General features: G+C 38.5%; 1 protein-coding gene across 3 annotated transcripts in view; it reads right to left on the reverse strand.

Annotated features, from left to right (window-relative positions):
* Positions 1-11,130, reverse strand: part of LOC111865004 (prenylcysteine oxidase 1) — a 15,401-nt gene extending 4,271 nt beyond the window's left edge. Inside the window, exons 1-3 of one of the 3 annotated variants that reach the window (XM_023852681.2) lie at positions 10,707-11,128; positions 8,601-8,810; positions 3,251-3,425 (exon numbers count right to left, since the gene is read on the reverse strand). In XM_023852681.2, the coding sequence (XP_023708449.1) occupies positions 3,251-3,425; positions 8,601-8,810; positions 10,707-10,785 (464 nt within the window). In that variant the 5' untranslated portion in view covers positions 10,786-11,128. The other 2 variants (XM_023852682.1, XM_023852684.2) reach the window with 2 other exon arrangements.
* Between the last annotated feature and the right edge of the window lie 698 nt (positions 11,131-11,828).

Raw genomic sequence — 11,828 nt, forward strand, 5'->3', positions numbered from 1 at the left:
GACTTGTTCTATATCTATCTGAGGCAGATCTATGGATTTTTTGGAACTATAAATAAATGAATGAATGAATGAATGAATAAGATTAAAAACACAGATGTATCAACGTTGGGTGAGAGGATTAGTCACACTATTCAACACAGTATTCTGAAATATTTTATACTGATAAATCTTTTATGGAGAAGAAATAATAAGGTATGGCTTGCAAACAATGTAAAATAACTAGCATGGTGTCCATGTGAAACTGGACTGCTGACATCTTTACTAACCAACCAACTCCATGTAGTCTCTCAAGGAACTAATAGCTGATGAACTAGTCAAGAAATTATACAAACTTTATGAACTGTGAAGGTTCATCACTGTGCTTAACATTGAACAGCTACTGGTCACTATTTTTTCTTTCATGTGTAACTTAACGACACTTTCAGTATCAAGGCTATACAGCATCGGACAGTAGAATGATACACGAATGATGAAGTAGAAAGGATTTGGAAGGAAGCTGTCATAACCTAATTGAGGTAATATCCTGGAATTTGCCTGGATGGACTGAAGAAAACCACGAAATCCTTAAATCAGGATAGCTGTTGTCCTGGCCAAGATTTGAACCATGCAACCCCACAATGCTAGTCTAGAGTGCTACCTCTAAACCAATCTGTTTGGCACTGGTCCCTCTTCTGAGGTAAATGAATCCAGAATTCACTCTAATACCCCTTCCATCTATGCCCAGGACATCCAAGTGGTCTCTTCCTTTTGGGTCTTCTGACGGTATTTCTAATGCTCCCATTCGTGCTACATGTCCTCCCCATCTTATCTGTGAGATTATCCCAATAATATTTGGTGATAACTACAAATTATGAAGCTTACTGTGCAATTTTCTCCAGCCTCCCATTACTTCCCCTTGCATAGGTCAAATCTCAGCACCCTACTCTCCAACACCCTCAGTCTATATTCTTCCTGTTATGCGAGATACCAAGTTTCACAAACATACAAAAAAAGAGGTAAAAGTTTGATTTGTACATTTTCAAACAGGTGGGAAGTAACAGATTCTGCACATTTAATGTGCTTTGAATTTCTTCATTAATGTAATTTTTGTCAGAGCTGTTTGATTTCCATTAACATTTTTTTTAAGGATTTATTCCCTATCTTTATGTTGATTTTGTTTTACATTCTGGTGATGAGACATGAGCAATTTTCTCTGCATTCACTTCTAAACAAACTATGTTACTGGCACCTAATACAAATTATGTGTTTTCCTTTACAGTATTTACACTTTCCCTAATAAATTAACATCGCCACAGATCATAAGGTCATATTCATATACGTTCCATTCAATTTCAATTCCTCGTGGTTTTCTTGGACTTCTTTCTAAATTTTAAGACTTGTACTCAACATATTGTAGTACTGGTCTTGAACATGGTATTCTAATGGATGAAATTCAACAGGTATTCATTTTAATACACAAAAATCTCTGGATCCAATCTAATTATGGCCTTTAATTATAAAATGCTGAACTCAATTCAATTGCATGGCATTCAGCAGTTGATACTCTGAGTAATATTTACCTTAACACACAAAGAATCACCAGGTTGAATTTGTTATTATTTGTTTTCAGTTTTACAACTAGATACTTGTGTGATAATGGAGTGGAACATGATATTCTGAATGCCAGACTGAGAGCGACAAAAGGATCCTCTTTGAGGAAATACAGACTCAATTTCAATTCCTTTTTAAATTCTGATATTGTCAAACTTGGTGGTTTTAGTTTCTTTTTTGTTGCTCATTTTACTATGATGTCTGTAGCTCAGCCTAAAATAGTGTTAAAGGATAGGTTGATCAGTGAATAATGAATTGAAAGGATCTGGAAGGTAGAAGTGTGCTTATTTGAGGTAGTATCCTGGCAGTTTCCTGGAGAAATTGAGGAAAACCACAATAAACCTCAGAACGGCTGGTGTCCCAAATGACCCAGAATTCAGGTTCCTAATACACCAAGCTGCTCAGTCAGTCGAATGCATTATGACAGAACATGATATTCTGAATGTCAAACTGAGTTCAACACAGAATCATCTTTGGTGGATACACACTTCAATGTATGAAAGCAGAAAGCCTAACTTCATGTTTTTAATTTTAAAATTGTTGAACTCTGCCTCTGGCCTGGAACATGATACTCTGAATGTCAAACCGAATTTGAGAGAAATCACAAGGTATAATTTCTATTGTCTTTTATTTTAAACTGTTAAACTATGTCCAGCATTGATACGTAATTTGATTTCAATAATATTGGACAAGAGAATCCTTAAGGGGCACCGTCACTTTTGAGATATGTTGAAAACCATTCTAATACAAATCTAAACGTGTTTTCTGCAAATTGTAGATGGTATGTTACAACTTACTATGTTCCACACAGGTTTGAAGTGAAATTACTAAACTGTATCTCAACCAAAATTTAAGGGAAAACATTAAGATCCAAGAAAAGTTAAGTGCAGAAACAGTACTAATATTTCTCTGTATCTGAACTGTAAAACTCTTGCAATTGGTATATACGTGGGGCAATCCAAAAGTTTCAGAAATTTGAATTTTGCGCGTGAATGGTTATGAGTACATCAAAATACCGCTAGGTGTCTCCTCACACATCCTTCTTGAATCAGTGTGGCAAGCGGCGTCGAGTTGAGTTTTGTCTTCTACATGCTGTCCAGACTGGTTCTGGGACCCACCCAGCCTCCTATTCAATGGGTACTGGGGGCTCTTTCCCCGGNCTCTGGGACCCACCCAGCCTCCTATTCAATGGGTATCAGCTTCATAGTGTCCTGCAAGTCTCAGCCCCTACTATGGGAAACAGTGGCCTAGGATGTGGACTCTACTTGTAGGTTCAGAATCATGTGGTCAGGNCATATCCATTCCCCCCGTTAATTTTCATGGCATAGTGCTCCACTTTATCTTTACCTGGAAGTCAGCTTCATAGTGTCCTGCAAGTCTCAGCCCCTACTATGGGAAACAGTGGCCTAGGATGTGGACTCTACTTGTAGGTTCAGAATCATGTGGTCAGGCTATCATATAAAATCATTACATTCAGAATCATGTGGTAGTTCCATCACATAAAGTAAGTAAATTAAGAATTCTGTGGTAGTACTATCACATAAAATATATAGTTGCAGAATCATGTGGTCATAGTATAAAGTTAAATTAACAATATTTGTAACAGACTGTTTTGTGTTCCAATAATTCTTCCAACACACAAGCCAGGTGCTGAACTCACCTTTCAAATTTCTTCAGCATGTCACCAATATAGTTCTGCAATTTTATTATGCTATAGCCATATCTCCAGGCTAACTTAGCAAGGGTTATTATCTCCCAGTCACTCTCAGTAAATACAAACTCATGACCATTGTATAAACCACATCTAGAATATCTTGTCTGCCTTTTCTTTAGTCCTGAAAATGATAATGAAATTCAGACCAGGAGAAAGAGGCAGAGGTCAAATCCATCCAAAAATCAAAAGTGAATGTCAAGGTCAACATGTGTACTTCGTACTCATGAAATCATACTATGAGTAATAGATTCTCCACCCAATAACAAAGATGGCAGAATCAGCAGCAGGATGTAGTGTTTGATATGGGCTAGGACATTGTTATACTAAATAATTTAAATTCATCTAACATTCAGAATATATTACTCTTATGGCAATAGTGCTGCAACAAATGGTGAACTGGTATACACTATAACTATGCCCATCCTTTTTGTATTGCTGTGTCCAAAAGACACTCAATGCTACTTAGTAGACATAATAAAAGTATACTGGACATACAATGGCTACAAAAGTAAATTGGACACACAATGGTTACATATGGAATAAAAGACCAAGTTTTAAGAGTTTTAAAAATAACTGAATTTCAAATATGAATGAACTTGTAATACATTTAAACTTCACAGTCTGGCACAGCAGAAACATTAAAACTGTTTTAATATCAATACAAAAATGTTAAAATATTTTATTAAATAACACAAAATAGTTGCAACATATTACAAAATCTTATAAAGCACCAGTTTCTCCAAAAACCTTTGAACATATTGCCATGATTTTGAGTGACTACAGAAGGTATTTGGATTGGAGATTTGATTTATAGACCACTTTAATTCATGACATATAACTACACTTAATTATAGTGCCATCACTATCTCCACACCGTACAAATCTCTACAGCACATGCTAAGTCTCTTCAGCCTGCTTGTGTTCACCAGTCAGTACTTGGTAATGGCTTCTAACACCGGAGATTCTTCACCTTCCACGCTCACTTCATTGCCTGGTGGCTCTCAACTGCAATGACTAAGTCTTCTCTTCCTAGACTCCCTTAACGATTTTCTCTTGCTTCAATTGTCCTTATAACATCTCGGCACAGACTGCTTAGAAAACACTGTTCACTATTGTACTCCAATCATTTCTGTAGGAACATGTTTGTTTGCAAAAGTGTTACTTGTCCGTGATTGGTCTCACCTTTCTCCCTTGAGGCTCAGTTCTCGTCCATAGCAGCTCTCTGATAAGGTGCCATTTGATTGAAGTTTATCACCATCATTCTTCTTTACCAACTAGTGAGGGAAAGTTCTGAGAGTGGTCAATGCTCTTAATCTGTTGTTAGTGGTCTCTTTTTTCATTTCAGAGGGGGCTGGTCCCTCCACAATGTCTTGACATTCATTTTCTGCAGTGTAAGGGTAATCCCAACTGTTTGCTTTTTGATCTCCAGCTTCCCAGATATAATCACTCTTTTAGGCCTCAGTACCTTACGCTGCTGCTGCATTCTAGTTGCATCTGATGTCTGTTCCTGAAAACACATGATTTCGAGGTCCCTCTTGCAACACGGTCCCTGGACTGCACCATAGCTCAAGCGGTTAGTTGCTGGCTTCCACCGCAGCAGCCTGGGTTTGATCCCGGGTCTGGTCAAGTGGGATTTGTGGACAAATTGGCACTGGGGCAGGTTTTCTCTGAGTACTTCAGTTTCCCCTGCCAATCTTCATTCCACCAATTGCTCTACAATCACCCTCACCTATCATCTGGGGCTGGTACAATAGGCCAGAAGTGGCCGCAGTACAAGGGACTTAGTCCCACACCAGTAGCAATAAAAAAAACACTGCCCCTGGTCTGATTTTTCCATCATCTTTGTTTGACCATCAGTCCTTTATGATGGCATCCCATATGCCGAGCTGCTCCTGCACAGCGGGTCATAAATCTGCAGGCCATTTTCTTCCAGGACGCACCATTGCCCTGGGTCCATTTCTTTGGCTATTGGTGGCACCCTATGGCTAGAGTCTGATCCCCATACATTCCTTCAGTGCTCTGATAGCTGTCACTGAGGTTTCTTCTTTAGGGACTTCCTCATGCGCTGCTATGTATTCTATTTCCATTGAGGTTGGCTCCTTACTCTCAGACAGGCCTCGGTTGCTTCTTGGCAGGCTGTCGTCTCTTTTCACCAAGCACACGCACTGGGTCCCACCCTTTCCTGATGGGTGTCCATCTGGGCTATTATTTCTTCTTGAATGGTGTCTGTCCTGGCTTAGTGGATATCCATTTGGGAGATGAGACTACCTCAAAGGACCTCAAACTTCTCATTACTGGTTTTTATTTCTATTTTGATCTTGGTTTTCAACCTTGCTGTCAATTCTTCTTTCATTTCCTTTAGAGTTGTGTCCACTTTTGCCTGGTTGGTTTTCATTTCTTCTTGAAATGAATCCATCCTTGTCAATATTCGTTCCATTGTTTGTTTCATCTTTGTAGTATGGCCCTATAACAATCAAGATCCAATGCAGCTTCCAATCCAACCACTTCTGACACTAGTTGCCATGCGGAGGATGTGACTATAAGCAGGGTTTGGATTGGAAATTGGATTTAATGACCACTTTAGCACGATTCGTATCTACACTTAATAATAGCACCAGTGCTGATTTCCACACTTTGCAAATCACTAAAGCACATGCTAAGTTTACTCAGTCTGCTTTTGCTAGTTGTTTTTTGGTAACAGATCTTAACAATGGGGATTCTTCAGCTTCCAGGATCACTTCGTTGCCCACAGACTCTCAACTGCACCACCTAAGTCTCCTCTTCCCAGACTCTCTTACAACTTTCTCTTGCTCAAACTGTCCTCCTTATAACATCCTGGCATGGACCACGCAGAAAATACCATTATCGTACTCAAACTGTTTCTGTGGGAACATCTTTGTTTGTGAAGTCATTACTCAGTAATGGCTGCATATTAAAAATGTGTTTACTCACAACAGATATTGTTTAGTTGTTTGTTTTGAGGTTGTTACCCAGTAACGGGTATACATGCTACAGAATTCTCAGCATAGTATGTAACATAAATAGTAAGATTAGTATTCACAGGCCTTAATAAAGCACCAGCCTTTGAACTGAACAACTTTTTTGGTATATAACATAGCTGTATATTATTCAAACAGCTTATAAAGCAGCAGTCTCTCTAAAAGACTTCTGAATAACATACCAGCATTTCCAGTAAAAGGTAAAGTTGTCCCTGTGGTTAATTATGCACCACACCCTGTGGGTGTATGGGAGTGGATGTACAGCTCCAAATTTTTTAACCTCAGCACTAGATGGAGGTGAGTGATCATTTTCATGCTCCAGACACCACCCACTAGATAGAAGGCAACATGGGTCCCAGAGTCAGATTGGACACTGTGGAGATGTTCCAGCCTTAAATTAAACCCAATTCCTCAGCTGTCCAGCTTGTAGCCCATCATTCTACTTCATTACATAGTCATATAGTATTCAATGACCTTATGAAACATCAGTTTCAGAAAAATGTCTGAACAAAATTTCTTTTGTATACTGTGATGCCTAGTTTTCTGTATCATGTTTTCCTTTTCCACAAGAAGTGCACCACAGCAGTAGGCAGACTGTAATTTGCAGTTTCTGCACCATTTAATAATACAAACAATCCTGAGTTCATTCAGTCTGTTAGAGATATTTAATGCAGTGATTTGCTAATAGTGTTAAATTACACTTTCTGCAGTCAGTGAGTGGGGACTTTAAACAACCAACCAACAAATAAATAAATAAAAATTAGAATAACAGCGTTCTATGTAAAAATAGTCCCTCGATTTTATATTTTGACCTGTTCGCATTCAATCAAATCAAGAATGCCATGGGGACACAAACTGATATGGGTATGTGGACAAAACTCCAAGAAAAATCCATAGTAATGCATGTAGCTTTCTTGCATCTCGTGGAATAAGGTTAAGGACAAATGTTTCTTTTTATTCTCTGGAATAGGGAAGGGGAGGGGGTGCATACTCTCTTACCTTAAAAACTGACTTCACCTGACCTACAGCCAAGATACTGTACTCCCCAGATGTTAAGAATCTGACCATGTTAACACACAAAAACTAACACTGGATATCTATTTACAAAATTTCAGAGTCTAACAAACAGACCACATGCATTACTGGATTTCATATGGCAACAGTTAGGAGCCGGAATACTGCACTGGGTACAGCAACTGACCAGGGGCTGGATGGCTGAGGGGTCAGAGTTTGCATCCTGGTAGAGGCAAGATATTTCTTCTCTCTGCATTCATTCAGACTTGTTCTGGGGTCCACTCAGCCTCCTATCCAATGGGTACTGGAGGTTCTTTCCCCAGGAGTAAAGCAGCCAAGGCATGAACCTAACCACTCACCTCCAACTAATGCTGAGGTCAAGAATACGTGAATCTAAACATCCACTCCCCCATACATCTTCAAGATGCAGGGCTGAATTAAACTCGGGGACAACTTTACCTTTACTTTTACCTTCACCTTCACCTTCATCTTGCAGTATGAAGAAAATTATGTTTAGCAAACAGAACTAATATGAAAAGGAATAAATCATCACCTGAAATGTGAAAATTACTATAAATGAAAGCTGCATTAATTTGGTTATAGAAGAAATATTATACCCTAAAAGTTTAAAAACAGAAATGGAAATTACTTTGTGCAGGTAGTGCTACTGAAAGTAACATCTCATAGGGCATGTAGCGTGTTTTTCATGGTGAATGGACAAGAGGATCTCTGCAATGCTTCAGATTTACTTTTGAAAACACATATTTTTATAATTCAATTATGTTTTTTTTTGTTCTTTAATGTTATGAAATTCTTAAGGTATGGCAACTATCTCCTGATTACTATTATTTGTGGATTAACTGATATTAATACTTTCTGAAACTGGAGATGTACTGCTAAATAACCCATCACACTGTTCTTCTAATGAAATCAGTGCAACAAATAACTTCAGACACACAATACTTTGAATGAATTTATTTTCTAGACACATGTCACTATCTTTAACCCTCTATAACACAGTGGTTACTATATGTACCATCCATTTTAACACTCAAAATCTCTATGCTTTACCAATAAATTGTATTTATGTGTCAAATGATTCTTAGACTAAACAGCAATTTCTCTGAATAGCATTAGGAATAGCAACAGGGGAGGGGGGAGGGAGGGAGGGAGAGAGAGAGAGAATAATCATTTGTGGTTTGGATGTAACAACATCTTAACTCACAAAATATAGCTTTTTAGTTCTAAAACATACCACTTCATTGTTGAAAGTCTCAAATTACCTAAAAGTTTCAGGAAATCTACCATGTATTTGTTCTGTGGATGAATTACTGAACCACCCATTTCATAGTCACGACCATCGACTTCTACGACTGATAATCTTCCACCAATTTTGTTTGCCTCATATAAATCAATGAAGGCACCATGTGGGCCAAAGAGTTCTCGAAGAAAATAGCTGGCTGATGTTCCTCCAATGCCTCCACCAACCACAGCTATAAAAACAACATTTGGAATTACATTTACCTCAGTTTAGGCTGTGAAGCTGCTGATATCCACAGTCCTATTTTGTGGAAGAAAGCTTGAAGCAACAATGACTGACTGCAAAATGCTATACTTTATAAATGAACAGCACAACTAAGATGGCAATATGGATGGAAGTCACAGCACTTCTGCATAGCTTAGACCCATAAACAATGAACTTTGTGACAACAGAACTGGAAGGTTCAGCACAAAATTACCCTTATACAATCTCATTCCAACTAACAGATTTTCAAGAGACTACCCCATCAAAATTCTGTTAAGTACTTCTTGTCTTCTCCATCCCAGGTTACCTCATTGGATTTAATTTCTCATGACCAGCAATAAAGACAGACAACATACAGTTTCCAAACCATGTGACACGGATGTCAATTAAAAATGTACAACTTCTGTTACGTATCACAAACACAGAGAAGAATCAGGTGTAATATTAATTCCAGCTTTGGGCACAGAAGTCTACTGAAAACTTGTATGTATGGGATGAAGAGGAAGAAGAAGGTATAAGACTGTGAATCAAGAACATTTCATCATTCCATGTTGTAATTAATGTTTAAACTGAATGAAAGGCAGAGCTTTTATTCTAGAAGAATAGGCTCCAGAAGTTCTTTCTTATTATGTTATTATGTATGTTCTGAGTTCTCATGGCAGTATGGTCTTCTAGGTTGTGATGCTGAGCTACATCATTCACAACCCACAACACTATAACCAGAGTTTACAGCATGTTTTCAGTAAAAATGTATGAAAAAATGTATCTTCTAAACTGCAAGTCAAAGGAAAAAATGAAGAGATGATACACGAAGCGGGCAAAAATAATGTTTGCAATTTCAGAAATTTACTGTGAAAAGATCTGACAAGATAAAACACCTGAGTTTTCAAATATCTGATTACAATGGTCAGAGTCTTAAATCATAGCAGGCACATGCAGTTTCTGTGATTTATGGCCATGGGCACTGCAGTCATGAAAATGGTAACCCTTCTGCAAAAAAGGTATATGTGTCCTGTGATTTAACAAAGCCAGATGTGTGTGAATGATGGGCAACAGTGCTATCGGATGGAATGTGGAATGGGTCAACCTTGTAGGGTATTCATTTATGAAGTTTACAAAGTTCTATAAGACCACTGCTTATAAAATGTAAGTTCCTTTCCTGCAAAATGTACAAATGGAACTTGGACAGCAAATTGATGCATACAGAATTATCACTAATGCACTGTACACATGGAACTTGGAACTTGATCCATACAGAATTACCAATAATGCATATGTCAAACTTCTTTAAGTGGTACAATACACTGACTGTTATAGTGCCTAAATGTTTGGATGTTGTACCTTGCCAAATCCCCAAAATTGTAAAGATGAATTGTGCTCAGCCAACTTGTTACCTAAAATGGCACAATTCACAATACTGTGCACAGAGAGTTTAAATATGTTAACAGAATGAAATAGGGTAATTTTCAATAAAAAGCACACTGCAGTGGTCTTACACTTAGCAACATTGTGCTTCAGTACCATTACAAAGAAGTACATTCTGAAATGCGTGAGATGGAAAATAAGAAAGACGGCTACTGAATTCATGTCACTTGGATTTTCCGGACTAGTTCAACGGGCAATTCTCAATTCTCTAGTCCCTCAGCATTTCTCAAATATCTAAGTTATGTTAATTTGATGGAACGGTTATAGAGTTAAAATATATTAACTTAGTCAATGCCACGGCTATTTAATGTAACATTATACATTTAAACTATTACTTCGAAATTTCATGAAACTTCACCAGGTCCATTGATATTATGATTATCCGGCTGGATTAGTCGCCGTTAATATGCTTCAATAAATACATCGTACTGAATAATACCTATCCTCGGTATTTTCTTCATATGGCATCCTTCGTTCCATAACAGTAGACTGAACATGAAAACTACGCACAAATTCATTTCAACATAAATATGGTGTCTTCCACCTTCCTCTTTATCATTCCTTTATCAGTATCTATCCACCGCTATATATCGCGCTGGCATTATATTGTTGTCCTGTGTACGGTTGTGTATACTTGCTTCGGCCTGTTGAAGCGCATACGGAGCAACCACGATGTTCACGATCGTCACGATCTTCGTAATCGGTTAATCGTCGCTGATCCCTGATCCACTTCAAGTCTACCTGATCTCTGACCCTCTATCACGTCTACCACTGTCGGTCCACAGGGCGGGAACTGACCCTTGAAACTCCGTATTATTTTCGGGCAACATGGCCGCCGTTACATCAATTGATGTATTACATCGGCCATCTTTATGCATCCTGCACTTACTAAATACAAAATAGCCCTCCAGCGCCCAGAATTCAATCGGAAAGGAGGTTGGTCCTCTGCTCCCCCCACAAAGGAAACCTCTGCTCGCAAAAGTGACTATAAATAATTTCGCACAGGATAAAGTCAAAGTTACATAGCAACTGACTGTAACTCACGGTCAGTCAGTCTGCCTATCTTCGTGTCGAGCCCCAACGGGGGCTTATTACCAGATATTTTTTCCCGTTTTAAAATTACTGTCCTGTCCACGTGAGGCGCCCTCTCTAACCACCGCTAACCACTCTGATGAGAGAACGAGTCTGTCGTTTGTACAGAATAAAGCAGAGTGGAGTCGTACATATATATTGTTCAAGAGGTCCGAGGGTTATGAAAATTTGGGGTAGCTTGTTACTGCGGCCCCACATTAATGCCGAATCAATGGAAATCGACTACGTAAGAGTTCGAGAGTGTCTCATATTCTCATCGTCTTCATCATCTGATATTTTGTTGCACTCTGTTGTGCAAATCACTGTATTGTCACGTGTTAGTAACTAGACATAGGGCTTTGCTTGGTAAATGGATTTGTCGAACACTAAATCGTAACTGTACATATCATCTGCTTTCATGTCTACGCCGGTGCCGGCTGGCTACATCTCATAGTTGGTCCTCCGCTGGTCATTCACCATTTATTCATTA

This window comes from Cryptotermes secundus, unplaced genomic scaffold, assembly GCF_002891405.2.
Source record: "Cryptotermes secundus unplaced genomic scaffold, Csec_1.0 scaffold766, whole genome shotgun sequence".
Taxonomy (NCBI): Eukaryota; Metazoa; Arthropoda; class Insecta; order Blattodea; family Kalotermitidae; genus Cryptotermes; species Cryptotermes secundus.